At 40.2% G+C, this 16,077-nt stretch overlaps 1 protein-coding gene across 1 annotated transcript in view; it reads right to left on the bottom strand.

Annotated features, from left to right (window-relative positions):
• PREP (prolyl endopeptidase) overlaps positions 1-16,077 on the bottom strand; it is a 137,267-nt gene that overhangs the window by 97,071 nt on the left and 24,119 nt on the right. The window contains exons 3-6 of the mRNA XM_053591970.1: positions 9,951-10,084; positions 8,398-8,528; positions 4,754-4,963; positions 267-388 (exon numbers count right to left, since the gene is read on the bottom strand). Of these exons, the coding sequence (XP_053447945.1) occupies positions 267-388; positions 4,754-4,963; positions 8,398-8,528; positions 9,951-10,084 (597 nt within the window). The remainder of the gene's footprint in view (positions 1-266; positions 389-4,753; positions 4,964-8,397; positions 8,529-9,950; positions 10,085-16,077) is intronic.

Here is a 16,077-nt window from a genome sequence, read left to right on the forward strand (position 1 = left end):
ACAGTCATATTTTACGAGTGTGTATTTATATTTTTTACTATAACCCTGTATTACCTTTTTGTATTATGACTTTTATGTTGAGACTACAGTTAAAAGGCTTGCAACCTTCATTTTTAAGAGTCAATTTAACTACCAATATTTTTAACAAAAGAATATTTACTCACAGAACTTTTACCATCCATAAAGATCATCACCTAATAGGAATATTTATAGACACAGCCCTGAGACACAGTCTTTGAGTGTGAAATTTCCCAGCTGTACAGTACCTCAGCTCCACCCATCCATTTAGGTTCATCAGGAAACTCAGCACACAAAATATCTTCAGACTGATCAGTCCCCAAGACATGGTAGCAGAGTTTTTGGTGAAGATTGGTGGATGTCTCTGTGCCTGAAGGAGTTAAAAATATATACTGAATTGCAGCAGGCAATTTTAAGAAAATCTGTTCCATCTACATGGTACAATACTAGAAACATTTAAAAAGGTAAGTACCTGGATACACGACTAATATGTAAACATAAATCGCTTTCCTATATGCCACCAATGAATAAGTGGAATTTGAAATTAAAAACATAGTACGTTAACACCACTAAAACTGAAATATTTAGCTATAAATCTAACAAAATATGTACAAGATATAACTCAGGAAAAACTACAAAACTCTGATGAAAGAAATAAAAGAAGAACTAAATAAATGAAGTCCATGCTCATGGATATAGGATTGACTCAACACTGTCAGGATGTCAGTTCTTCCTACCTTGATCTATAGAATCAAAGTATTCCCAATCAGGATAATAGAAACATATTTTGTGGGTATTGACAAACAGACTCCAAAGTTCATATGGAGAGGCAAAATACTCAGAATAGCCAACATGACATAGAAGGAGAACAAAGTCTGCAGGACTGACACTGCCCAACTTCAAGACTTAATACAAAGCAGCTACTCAGGAGGCTGAGGCAAGAGAATCGCCTAAGCCCAAGAGCTGGAGGATGCTATGAGCTGTGATGCTCATATGACAAAGTGAGACTCTGTCTCCAAAAAAAAAGACTTAGTATAAAAGCTATGGTAATCAAGGTAGTCTTGGCAAAAGAATCAATGGAACAGCATGGAAAGCCCAGACATAGACCCAGAACTGATCTTTGACAAAAGAGCAAAGGCAATTCAGTGGAGCAAAGATGGTCTTTTCAACAAATGGTGCCAGAACAGAGAGACATCCACAGGCAAAAATAATCAATCTGGGCAAGAAGTCACACCCTTTTGAAAAATTAACTCAAAAGAGATCAAAGACCTAAATGCAGAACATAAAACTATAAAATTCCCAGAAGATAACTGAGGAGAAAAATCTAGATGGCCTTGGTTTGGCAATGATTTTTTAAATACAACAATAAAGGCATAATACATGAAGAAGAGACTGATAACCTGGACTTTATTAATAACTTCTGCTTGGCAAAATATATGGTCAGGAGAATGAAAAGACAAGTCACAGTCAGGGAGAAAATATTTGCATAAGACACAGCTGATAGAGGATTTTTATCAAAGATATATAAAGAACTCTTATGACCTAACAATAAGAAAACAGACAAGTGACCTTAATAGACACCCTATCAGAGAAGATACTCAGATGGTAAATAAACATATGAAAAGACTCCACATCATGTCTTTAAGGGAAATGCAAATTAAAACAATGAGTTACCACTATACACCTGTCAAAATGGACCAGATCTGACACCATCAAATGCTTGCCAGGCTGGGGAGCAGCAGGAACTCTGATTCATTGCTGGTGGGAGCACAAAATGATACAGCCAGTAATGGTGCAGCCACTTTACAAAGCAGTTTTGGAGGTTTCTTTCAAGACTATACATAGTCTTAACACACAATCCAGCAACTGTGCTCCTTGGTATTGCCCCAAAGGAGTTAAAACTCAGGACGGTGCTGTTGCTCAGTGGGTAGGACGTTGGCCACATACACTGAGGCTGGTGGATTCGAACCTGGCCCGGGCCAGCTAAAACAACAATGACAACTGCAACAACAACAAAAAAAAAAACAGCCAGGTGTTGTGGCAGGTGCCTGTAGTCCCAGCTACTTGGGAGGCTGAGAGGCAAGAGAATCGTTTAAGCCCAAGAGTTTGAGGTTGCTGTGAGCTGTGGCATCACGGCACTCTACCCAGGCTGACAGCTTGAGATTCTGTCTCAAAAAATCAAAAAAAAAAAAAAAAAAAAAAAAGAAAGAGAGAAAAGAAAAGATACCCACACAAAACCTCCACACACAGATTTCTTTTTTTTTTTTAAATTTATTTATTATTGGGGATTCCTTGCACACAGATTTCTTTTTATAGCAACTTCATTTGTAATTGCCAAAACCTGGAATCAACCAAGACATCCTTTAGCAGATGAATGGGTAAACTGAGGTACATCCAGACAGTGGAATATTATTCTGTACTAAAAAGAAATGAACCATGAAGCCATGAAAAGATATGTAGGAACTTAAATATATCATTACTTCTAAGTGAAAGAAGACAAACTAAAAAGACTACATGATGCAAATTCCAACTATAGGACATTCTAGAAAAGGCAAAACTACAGGGGCAGTAAAGGGATGAGTGATTGCCAGAATGAACAGGCAGAGCACAGAGCCTTTTAGGGCGGTGATACTGTTGATACTATTACCAGTGTTGAATACTTGTCGTCACACACTTGTCCAAACCCGTGGACTTTGGGTGATACACCGCTATGGTCTTTGGGTGATAACGCGTCAACCGTAGATTTATAAATTATAACAAATGTACGTACCACTCTGATGGGGGATGTTGTAATGAGATAGGCCATTCCTGTGTGGGGGCAGAGGGCATACAGCAAAGTTCTGTACTTTTTAATTAATTTTGCTATGAACTTAAGCTGCTCCAAAAAATAAAATTAATTTAAAAAAAATTTGTACCAAGATTTTACAGCAGTGAAATAAAAAAAGTAAGATAGTACCATAAAGTAAAAAAAAAAAAGCTTTATGGTACTTAAGTAATTTTCATTGCGTTAACACTGGTAGGAAGCACATGGTATGACCTGCTTACTTCATCTGCAAGGCCTGACAGATTGCTGAGGTCCTCTCAGCCAGACGGCAGCAAAACTAGCTGGGAGAAGACACTGGCTTTCTTAAATCAATCATAATTATTAATCATTATTTTTGCCAGTGAAATCATTAGCTCTGCCATGAACGATCATGCTTTTTACAAATTAATTTAGTAACACTATTCTCCCATAAGAACTGGACCATTATACGTATTTTGTCTCCCAGAACTTGGAAATAACCAACATTTTCTAACTTTGGGGCATTCTTAACACAGGCAGCTAATTGGGTATACAGAGCACAGATGTCTTTCTTTCTTTTACCTTGAATAAAAGTCTGCTCTTAGTTCCCCTTGGAGTTCACTGGTGAATTAAGAGAAAGGTCTTGCTGTAGCCTAATCAAAAGGCAGCAAAAGCTAAACACAGCCCAAACAGATGAAAAGCATCCTAGCCACATTCCCAATTCACCTGCGGGCTGGTGTGGGGGGAGAAAAGCATGCAAGCATATTTCAAGACTACAAAGACAGAAGTCATGAAAAGCGGACAGCACGTGTGGTGTAAAGCACTGGCCCAGCTGTGCTTCCAGCTAGCACCATTCCTGCAGCAAGTTACTAAGCCTCCGCACCCAAACTCCTCATCTAGCACAGCAATCATAAAACTCACCTGTAGAGGTCAACTGAGGTCACAAGAAAATGCTACACACAAAACAGAAACGTGGGACGGCATAAGGAAGAAGAGGATGTTAAAACCCCATACCAGTGATAAGGAAGATGATGTTAAAACCCTATAACCAGTGAGGTTCAAGGTACATGGCCCTGCCTGTCTGGGAAGATTAGGAGTGAAGGAAGAAAAGAAAGACAAGAAATACAGGACCATATGAACACAATAGGATCTTTGTACAAATGAAAAGAACAAAGGTGTGGCCAGGAAGTCCCAGGGAGAAAAGTATCAAGATAAATCAAATCAACAGGTGACTTGTAACTTCTGATAAGAGGAAGAGATGTGGTTGTTACAGGAGGAAAGTTTTACAATCACTCATCATCATCAAATAGGTTGGTTTTATTTAAAACGTCTACCTCCTCCACAATCCCCTTGGGAGATATGTAATACAACACACCTGTGAGGGACTGACTGCACTAGTGACCCTAATTTTTCACAATTTCTCCCTTCCCTATCCCATTGGAAAGAGGCTGGCCTTGAAACTTGCTTTGGCCAACAGAATGCTGCAAAGCTGATGTCCCAGGAGCAAGCCTAACATCAAGAAGGCTGTGTCTTTTAGCTCTCCCTCTTGCAATCCTGCTAAGGTGCCAGGGAAAGCCAGCTAGAGGCTGAGAAACCACAGGGATCAGACTTGAGGCAGCCTACTTGTCCCAGTTAATGCCCCAGAACATACAAGAGACAAGTCTAAACCACCCAACTGACCTGTCGCTGACCACAGATACATGTTAAAACAGCTAAGCCCAGAAGGACTGCCAGGCAAACGCACAGACTCACAGCAAAAATAAATGGTTATTATTCTAAGCCACTAAATTTTGGTGTGGTCTGTTCAACAGCAAAGCTAGCTGATACAATGCCCTTTGAGGAAACATGGTTCTTAACCAAAAACTTCTATGTAGGGTTTAGCTTCTCTTTTAACTCATGGAAAGTCACACCTTATTTTGTGAAAAAAGTGCTTTATGTGGAGTCTACACTTACCATCGCTTTTTCCATCCTGCTGAGGATATGAGTTGTAGAACATTCCCTTCCCATCATGGGTCCAGGCCATACAGCTGAACTTGACTCTTTCAAGCACATCTGGAAGCTCTTTGGCACCATCAACTTTCATGAACTTGATTGTCACCCAGTCTGAGCCACTGGCACTCAGACCATAGGCAAAGTATTCCCCATCTTCACTGAATGCATAACCTATGGGTCACAGGAGCACTCGTCAGATGATGAACACAGACACTCACCTTCTGTTCTTGCCAACTGCCCGTGACGCTGTCTGACATATGGAGGCAGAATGTGGTAACGAAAGCAATAGAAAAGCGATAGTGGGGACTCCTGGGGCCTCAGCCCATGCCTGACAGGAATTACCCACATGACCTTGGACAAGTTTCCAAATCTCTCTAGGTCCTAGTTTCTTCATCTGTAAAAAGAATTGAATTATATGCCCTCTAAATACTTCCATCTTGGGTTTTTTTTTCTTTTTTTGAGACACTCTGTCACCCCGGCTATAGTGTAGTAGCATATCATAGATGACTGAAACCTCACACTCCTGGGCTCAAGTGATCCTCATACTACAGCCTCCTGAGTGGCTGAAATTACAGGTGCATGCCACCATGCCTGGCTGGTTTTTCTACTTTTTATAGAGATAAGATCTTGCTCTTGTGTAGGCTGGTTTCAAACTCCTGACCCCAAGCAATCCGCCCACCTCAGCCTCCCAGAGTGCTAGCATTTGATATTTTTATAATTCAGTAGCAGTTCAGTTGAAAGCTGAGCTCATCTGGGACTTTTGGCTTATTTTATTTATACTCTAAAGGGAATAAGAGGAAAAAGGAAACTGCTTTTAGAGTAAGAACTGAATTATGACACATGCCATATCATAGAACTAAATTGTAGCCATTAGGTAACTTTTGGGACAGATTCCAAACTATCTTTGCAACCTCATTTTCAGAGCATTACTGGCACTTAAGAATTAAAGTCCACCCATCAGACCATCACAGGCCCAGGTAAACAAAGCCTGAGGGTTTGCAATGAAGGCTCCAAGCATGCACATTCCAAAAGTGACCAGGAAAAGGAAAAGAAATGTTGTGTTATGCCTCATCCAATTCTTTAGAGCCCTGAAAGAACTCTTATCATCTGGAATGTTTCTTGACAAACACTTAACTGTTGTATATTAGCTTTTATAATTATGAAGTATGCATAGCATTTGAGCTATGTCCTGAAATAAATATCAATTCAATATGAAAAAAAAAATTCAATTGAGCATTCAATACCACACCTCTTACTGGAGGCTCTTACACCAGAGATTCGTCTTAGGATGTTTGCTAAACATCACTAGAGATTGAGAATTGTAACCAACTCAGTTATCACAGGAGGTTTTGTACTATTTTGCATGGAATTTCAATTAATGAGAAATTAGTTTAAAAGGTCATGAAACCTATTCATTAATCACTTTTAAAACCTATGAAGCATCTCTAGCCTTTTATGTAAATGCAGAAAAGAGTCTGAAAGATGATAAGGAGAAAAAAGATAGCTACCTTTTATTCTAAACAGCATTGTAGTGTTGAAATTTTTATATATAATTAGAAAAATTTCAGAAAAAAATTTAAATAAAATATTTGACTTGAAATGTATGTTTAAAAAATCACATACTATCAAAAGAATCTGAATGTTTAATCCTATTAAAACTTCCCCTTCTCAGGCAACTCAACAAGTGGGACACTCTGGTGCCTAATTTACTTTCTTATCCATCAGGGCCTTGTATGTGGCAAACATTCCAGAAAGAAGTCAGTGGAAGAATGGATCACTGGGGGGAGAGGGAAGACTATTACAATGAAGTCCTTCTGGGTGGGCTGTAAGATGGATTTTGGGGAAAATTAAATTCCTATGAAAGATACCTTACTTTAACAGAATCAGTGTATTCAGTTCATTTAAAACTACAGCTCAGACTCATGGAAGATTGTTCTTATTAAACTGGCTAGTATCAGTACTTTAATACTTTCAATGACAAAAGTCATTGTTTATATACACTGCCTATCTGGAGAGAGGGGAGGGTGGAGCACTGAAGAAAGAACCATGGTTGGAAACGCTTGTATAAAAGGGCCTCTGCACAGATTTGATGGAGCAGGGCTCTATCTCCCATCTTACTGATTACAGAGGACTTTGGGGTTCCAATTTGAGGGTCACACCGACTCTTCCTGTGCCTTGTCTATGACACAGATGATACTACAGGGCTGCAGTCACTAATCCCCAGGCTGCAGACCGATACTGGTCGATGGCGTCCCAGGCACTGAAGGCGAGTGTGGGACAGGCGAGCTTCCTCTGTACTTACAGCCGCATCCATCACTTGCATCACTGCCTGAGCTGTGTCTCCTGTCACACCAGCACTGGCACTAGACTCTCATAGGAGCGTGAACCCTATTGTAAACTGCACCTGCAAGGGATGTAGGCTGCATGTTCTTTATGAGAATCTGATGACACTTACCCGCCCCCACCACCACTGTCCATGGAAAACCTGTCTTCCACAAAACCAGTTCCTAGTGCCAAAAAGGTTGAGGATTGCTGCCACACGGGAACGCCAAGCCAACTTCATTTAGGATGTCATCAAGAGATGAAATTTTTAGAGTGTATAATTATTGAAACATAAAACTAGAGAATAATCTACATCCTTACTGGAGAACTCTGCTTATGGTGCAAAGCTGGAGTAATCACCATAGCCTGTGGTAGAGGCTGTCTGAAGGCTGTTGAAGTTTTGGAGAAGGTGTGTAGCAATTGCAGGCAAAACGCACTCATTTTCAGAGGACAGGGTACCGAGTTGCCCGATTTCTACAAGATTGTGTGTGGATTCTTTTACTTTTTAACATATTGACAATTAACTAGATTTTTTTTTTTTTTTTTTTGAGATAGAGTCTTGCTCTGTTGCCTTGGCTAGAGAGCAATGGTGTCATCATAGCTCACTATGACCTCAAATTTCTGGGCTCAGCTAATTCTCCTGCCTCACCCTCCTGAGTAGCTGGGACTATGGGTATGTGCCACATTTATGGCTAATTTTTTTAGCTTTTGTAAAGATAGGGTGTCACTCTTGCTCAGGTGGTCTCGAACTCCTAGCCTCGAGTGAACCTCCCACCTCAGCCTCCCAGGAAGCTAGAGTTATCCCACCAGGCCTAATTTATAAGATTTGAAAACTCTTAACCACCTCCTCCTCCCAGTGAGAAACAGATCTAATACATATTCTTTCCTGTTTAATACATATAGTCTGAACATTCTTTGTACAGCTTAAAGTTCTCACAGAACAGAATTTATTTTTTTCTTCCTACAGATAGGTCTTGGGGATGTTGCAGGAAATGATGGTGATACTTCAAGATTCCAGAAGGCCTAGAAGCTAATTTGGGTCCAGCGTAAATCATTCTCCAGTTCTTCTTCATGCCATCAGCGTAAAAGAGAGGAATGTGACTATTCATGTGTTCTAAATATACATGTGTGCAAGAATTAGCTTTCCTGATACTGCATGTGCATCTGTTCTACAATATGGTCCACACCCTGCCTGGTATTTCAGAGGTGCGGCAACTGCACTAACTTCAGAGCTGCAAGCGAGGGCCCTGGGACACGTGCAGGGCTGGCTGCAGAGCACTCACCTCGGAGCGCCACCGTGCCATCCTCAGAGAGTATATTGGGGTCCAGGAACACTCTGGCCTCGCCCTCTAAGGAATCTTGTACATATAATACTCGTTGGTTCTGCAAACCTGTATTGTAAAAATAAAAATACCTGGGGGACAGAGGTGGTCTTAATTTAGCTGTGGTGTTTTCTATTTGTGGAGTAAAACCAAACACATATAACCAGAAAGTCAAAACAAAGCTGAAAACATACAAAGGCCATGACGGCAACATGAGGACCAGGATGAAAGCCTCACCTGTCCCTGCAACCACAGCTTATGACCTGCATTGCTCTCTCTACGCAAATAATTTATGTAATTCTGCACATTAGCTATGTAGAGACAAAGATTATTTTATTTGTTAAAATGAAAACTGATATTCAAATATAGCAGTGACTTCTTTATTTGTGGGTTTATTTATTTTTCCTTGTTCTTTTAAATGAAGGAGAACACAGATTTTCTAAAATAAAATCCTGGTTCTCTTCCTCAGCTGGGCTGCTGGGGTGGGAGGTCAGCACACTTTCCATGAAGGGCAAGGTGGCAAGCACTTCGGGCCTGGCAGTGAGGGTTGGCCAGACCACTTGACTCAGGGGTTGTAGCACAGAAGCACCTATAGATGATAGATACATAAACAAATGGGCACGGCTGTGGTCAGTGAGACTTTATTTATAAGAACAGGCAGGCAGGGCTTGGCACTCAGACTCCACTTTGCTGATCTCTATGTAATAGTAGGAGAGAGCCAAAGCAATTCTAAAGTAAGTTTGTGATGGTGGCTCCGAAGAGACTTAAAAAAAGAACAAGAAAGTATGTTTAAGTGGATGTTAAGGGGAAAAAAGTAACAATTCACACATGCTACCTCTTGCCCATTTCATCGTTCTTGCGAGGAAAAACTGAATATAATGAAATGCTTTCCAGTACTATATATCAAACATGATTAATTTTGGAGGCAAGCGAACCTCCATTACTGTTTATGAATTATCCTACCTCACCCATTACTAGCCACAAGACAACAACGATTTGCCATAATCTAGATTTCTTCGTAAGACATATCTCTACTAAATTTCTTTTTTTTTTTGTAGAGACAGAGTCTCACTTTATGGCCCTCAGTAGAATGCTGTGGCCTCACACAGCTCACAGCAACCTCCAACTCCTGGGCTTAGGCAATTCTCTTGCCTCAGCCTCCCGAGTAGCTGGGACTACAGGCGCCCGCCACAACGCCCGGCTATTTTTTTGGTTGCACTTTGGCCGGGGCTGGGTTTGAACCCGCCACCCTCGGTACATGGGGCCGGCGCCTTACCGACTGAGCCACAGGCACCGCCCTCTACTAAATTTCTTAATCACTATTTCAAGAATTTGAACCAATACCTAATAGGCCAAAAAGCAGCATTCTCTTATTCAAGAACACAAATTAATTCCTTTTAAAATGGATGAATTTTATAAACTGGTAAGGCACTTAGAATTTGTATTCTATAACTTAAGAAAGCACATTCATTTGAAAGTAGGAAGAAAATTCAAATGAAAGCAATTTCACGTACCGTTTTCCTTTCTTGAAGTGGCAACTATACTTGGGATAGTCATACAGCTCCGTCATCCTCTCTTTGTATAAACCTCTGATAGGGCACTGCTCAAGAAATGGCACAGTAATTTTGTTCTGGGCCTCCACGAAAGCCTGTGGAAAAGTTAAAATGGACAAAGCAAATTCAACGTGAGATGTTCGATGTGGAGCATTGACCACCACCACGTAACAGGAAAGTGTATTTCCTCCTCAGTGGGTGTCTCATCTCTCCCTCACTCCCAGCCTCACTTACCTCCTTACTCTTCTCAGAGCTCCTGCTGAGATGCTGATTTATTAATTATCAGTAAGTAATAACTACTGTTTACAGAGCAAGTCTGAACTCATTTAGAACTCACAATAATCCTATGAAATAGGTTCTTTTATTTGGCCAACTTTCCAGAGGGGGAATCTTGAAAGAAATGAATATAATGAAATGCTTTCCAGTATTATACATCAAAGATAATTCATTTTAGAGACAAAGTTCTATTACTGTTTATGAATTATTCTATCTCACCAATTGCTAGCCGTAAGACAACAATGATTTCCCATAAAAAAAACCCGCCCAGTATAACACAGCAAGTGGCAGCGCCGGCTCCAGAATCTGTGCTCTAAACATGCTGTACCGTGGCTCAGGTCATGAGTTGTCCATAAGCCATGTTTACACAGTACCAGGGTTCCAGGTTCTTACTCGGGAGCTAGTGGTCCCACGGCATTTCACATTTAAAGAGACAGAGATACCTAGCTACTAGTTTATCAGTTTTGATCAATTTTGTTTCTGACTTACTAAGACCTACCACCGTATCGGCTTTGGTCAGAGTACTTTACTAAAATCTGCAGCCAAAGAATATAGTAAAAAAAAAAAAAAAATGGAAATGAATATAAATAAGAACCTTGACGACAACGGTAAGAAGGGTAAGAGATGCTGGCTGCCAAGGCAGGGAAAAGAACCGCTTCTACAGAAGATCAGCGTATCTAAGCACACCTCTTTTATAACCAAGCCCTCAGAAAGTTTACAATACTATAAAACCTTGGCCTCATAATAATTCGCATCTGGCTACTACTAAGAAATAAAACAGGATCATTTATATCAGTTTTAAATTCCATATGTTTCATCAGATGTCTATAAGTAGGTGAAACATCAGGGACAGATTTCAGAAAAGAATGCAATGTATTTTGAATGGCAGACAAAAGTGTATTATTATCAGTATGTATTTCTAACCTCAAAATGGTCTATATAAATGGGCAAATATGCTGTGAGTTCCCCTACACGAACCACAAAACCTACTCTGGAGAATGGTGATTTTGTGCTGAGAGAAGCTGTTCCGAAGCTCACTGGTGTTTACAGGGTGCTTGAAAACAAGAGAGAAGGGGCGTAAAGTATGAACACGGTAATTAACATTTTTGTAAGAGGACCAATTCAAGAAAAATAAAACTGTCATGCGTCACATTTCTTATCTCATTCAAACATAAAATAAAATGTACTGAGCCCCACAGAAATATAATTCCAACTCTTACTAGGGATTGGCGAACTAAGCCCTGGGCTGCTTTCACAAGGCCCTCGAGCTAAGAATGGTTGTTATATTTTTCCTTTGACCTAACAATGGTTTTTATATTTTTAAAGAGTTGGTGTGGCCGAGGGTGGGGAGTGACCAACAAAGACCTACATAGTTTACAATGTCTAAAATATTTACTACGTGGCCCTTTACAGAAGCGTCTGCTGACCCCATTCTAGCACATTAAACGGCGTCAAGGGGGAAACCGGCATTTGCTTATAGTTACAAAATTGATGCAAATCTGAGAGGCCACGCAGCGTGTCCAAGAGCATGATCACAAAGTGTGTCCAGGAGGATGACCTTGGTTTTATGGTGGAGGAAACAGCTTGCCTGCTTTGCAGGTAGAGAGACAGGGCATGCAGCACCAAAGTTAGGGCCATGCAGGAGTAGTTATCACTTAGTGACAGGTGCTGGATGTGGAAATGAATTAGATCCACCTGGGGGGAAAGGGAGGCACAGTCTGGGCCTCCTCTGATCCTCTCCTGTTTGGAATGGGCCGGACAGGGCAGGCACATCAGGGGCTGGGTGTCCACTTGGATTTAACAAGAACTAGTGTGTGTTAGCACTGGTCCTACTAGTCCAAGATAAAATCTCGGTCATCACGGGACTCACTGGGGATACAAAAAACAAGCCAGAGGATTACAGAGTGGTTGCTTTTAAGGGCACACACAAGGTAACTGGTGGAGCAATGCTGCTACTCAAGGAATCCTCTATGGATCGGTGATGGTTCCTGCACTGTTTGGTACCAGCTCATGATGGGATCGTACCAAGAAACCAAGAGTGAGTGCTGAAAACCTTCATGGCAATTTGACACCACTGTAGTATCATTTCCCTGATCTTTCAGATTAAGGGTTAGGTAGCACTTAGGCCCTCTGGCAAGGGTCATAACTGCTCGATAGATTGCTCATTCATTTTCCTTGGAAAGGAAGAAGTGTATTCTCAATTGTTTTCCTATTTTGCTTTGCTTATGTTACATACCTCATGGTGGAAATACAACTACTACGGTAAGAGTCCACCTGACTCTAAAAGCAGTTGTGCTGGCTTTTCTCATATATAATTTTCATGAAATTTTATTTTAACAAAATGTTACATGAGAAAATTTTTATGCCAAGCATAATAATGCTATCAAATAGTTCTAGGATTAGCACATCTAACTTTATCTGTCACCTCACACCCACCAATGTTAGCCAATTACTTTCAACAGGGCGAAATTTAAGGACAGCTCTCATCCCAGTCAAATATCTAGATTCAAAACCAAACAATGTCTAAATTCCTAAAAGTCTCAAGTTCTTTCGTAACACACAATTTCCTAACTTGGGCAAATCTTTTTCATGAGGGTAGTAGATTTTCTGTAAAGAGGCTTTGTTAAATTTAGGGTTCCATAGGTGCCAATAATTGTTGATATTTTAACCAGGAAAATAACTTCTTGATCATTCAGGGGTCCTCAAACTTTTTGAACAGGGGGCCAGTTCACTGTCCCTCAGACCGTTGGAGGGCCGGACTATAGTTTAATAAAAAAACTATGAACAAATTCCTATGCACACTGCACATATCTTATTTTGAAGTAAAAAAAACAAAACAGGAACAAATACAATCACACCACCTCGTCTGGCCTGCGGGCTGTAGTTTGAGGATCCCTTATGTATTTAGCAGTTCTGGTTTCTTGCTCTAAAAATTAGAAAAAATGTTGGGAAGAGGGTAAAAAAAGTAAGGATAAAAAAAATTGGAGGAATTACAAGATGACAAGGAAGCAGAGTGAGGAGAACGCAAATTCTCTGTTCCTCAAGGTGTTCCAGCATCAAGCATACTCCAGGATTTATTAAAATAACTGAAACATGAAAGCCCATTAATGATACACACAGCTGAGCCTCTAAAGAGGATCAACAGTTTAGATTCCAGATTTATAGATGAATCTGAACACATTTTCCAGAAAAGAGTAGCAGCGTCCAAACTAAGATATCCTATAAATATATCTCATTTGTCTTGACTACTAGAAAGCTTAAAAGCAAGGTTTCAACTATGCAAGATCATTAAGTTCTAGAGATCTGCTTTACAAGATTGTGCCTAAATTTAACAATACTATATTGAAAAAAAAAAAACAAAAGTAAAGCTACCTGGCACAGGGTGGCTCAGTTTGGGAGTCTACTATTTTCAGAAAGAATTCTTTCAGATTATCCTCACATGTACTGTATTTTATATACACAAGTCTCAAGTTCCACAAAATAAGCCAGACACCAGAAAGACAAATGCCTCGTAATCTCACTTATACGTGTTATTTAAAAGAGTGGAATTCACAGAAACAGAAAGTGCAATGGTTACTGGAAGACTGGGGAGATATTGGTCAAAGGACAAAAAATTTCAGTTAAACAGTAAGAGTAAATTCAAGAGATTTATTGAATAACCTGGTGACTATAGTTAATAACAACTATATAATTAAAAACTGCTAATAGAGATTTTAAGTGTTCTCATCCCACAGAAACGAAGTATGTAAGGTAATGCTTATGTCAAGTAGCTTGAATTAGCTATTCCGCAATTTATACACATATCAAAATATCATGTTGCACACAATAAGTACTATATACAATTCTTACTTGTCAATTTAAAAAATGTATACTCATATAGTGCAGATATAGGCTCACTTGCTGATTGCTCTATAGCTGAATACAGAATTCTAACTCTTATCTTTCTCAAAAGAAGTATAAATAAAAATATAGTTAATTAAAAAATGCTCAAGTCTTGGGCGGCACCTGTAACTCAAAGGAATAGGGCACCGGCCTCATATGCCGGAGGTGGCAGGTTCAAACCCAGCCCTGGCCAAAAACTGCAAAAAAACCAAAAAACAAACAAACAAAAAACCTCAAGTCTTTTCACAAGTCTAATTCTCACATAAATGAATAAAAATGATGCCTATGGTGACTCATTAAATACTTAACACAAACACCATGATGTGCACCAAGGCAATTAGCAGCATGAGCCAGGGATAGAGACAAATACTACACAAGAGTAAGGAAGGGAAAACTACTTCCAGGATAGGGCAGGTGGGCTGGGCTAAGTGCGGTATGCACACAGTTGAGATGACCAGGAGGGACTTCGCGGCAGGAGGTCAGCTGGGGCATGTATCATCCACTACTCTTTTGAAATACCACAGAAAACTAGGGAGGGTGCCATCTACGCCCCACAAACTTTGAGGACTTTCTGCTACACATAATATATATAACGCCTGGTTAAAGCAATTGCCATGGGCTTTGGGAGAAAGTGCCTGTGTCCCTGCAAGGTCCGGCAGAAAAGCACGAGCACAGCCTAAGTGAAGGCTGACGGTGTCTTGGAGCCAGTGGGACAGCTCACTGGGACCCCACTCACTTGAGCGGAAGTCAGGAGTGCCTCTTCAAGTGCAGGGATGACCCTGCCAAAAAGAAGCCAAGGGAGGTGGAAAGCTCACCCTGGGGCTGCAGGGCCAAGAAGGCAGGGCAGTCGCACAGAAAACCGGCAGCAGGTCACACCAAACAGAGAATTAGATGGTGCTGCTTTCCAGGAAACACACTTAGAAACTGAGACTATCAAGAACTAGAATAATGTATTTTCCAAGGCTAATATTCTATACCAAGTAATCAAGTAATCTATACCCGCCCCCCAAAACAGAGTACCCCTTATTTTCCAGTACTCACTGAATGCCTACAAAAATTACAAGTATATTAGAATACAAAGGAAACCATAAATCTCAAAAAGAAAAGCTTGCTGCTCAGGACACAGTTGTGACCAAAACACCACTAACCTCAACTAAGTGAAGGACTTTTGTTTTCCTGGCTCTACACCCCCTCTCAGCAAGGGCCCCACATCTTTAGAATTATCTTTTCATAAGTAAGTGCTTGGCTTATTTCACTTAACATAATGTCCTCCATTTCTGTCAATATTGTTGCAAATGGCAGGATTCCGTTCTTTTTGTAGCTATATAATATTCCATCGTGTAAATGTACAATTTCTTTATCCACTGATGGACACTTGGTTAGTTCCTAATCCTGGCCAAAGCATAGTAATAAACACGAGAGTGCAGATACATTTTTGGTATACTGACTGTTTTTCTTTGGATATATACCCAACTTCATTTGGAACCCTCTCCTCCCTCCAAATGCCAAAATATCCAAAGCAATCTTAAGCAAAAAGAACAAATCTGAAGGCATCACATTATAAGATTTCAATACTACAAGGCTATACAAGTAACCAAAACAGCATGGTAGTGGTATAAAAGTAGGGCCATGGACCAGTGGAACAGAACAGAGAACGCTGATATAAAACCATCTAGACACAGCCAACTTATCTCTGACAAAGCAGACAATATACACTGGAGAAATAAAGCCCTATTCAATAAATAATGGTACTGGAAAAGCTGGATAGCCAAATGCAGAAGAATGAAACGGTACCCTTATTTCTCATCATTCACAAAAATTAATTCAGGATGGATAACACATTTAAATGTAAGGTATGAAACTGTAAGAAATGTAGAATAAAAGGTAAGAAAAACTCTTCTAGACATTGGCCTAGGCCAAGAATTTGACT

The sequence above is a fragment of the Nycticebus coucang genome, chromosome 5 (genome assembly GCF_027406575.1).
Source record: "Nycticebus coucang isolate mNycCou1 chromosome 5, mNycCou1.pri, whole genome shotgun sequence".
Lineage (NCBI taxonomy): Eukaryota > Metazoa > Chordata > Mammalia > Primates > Lorisidae > Nycticebus > Nycticebus coucang.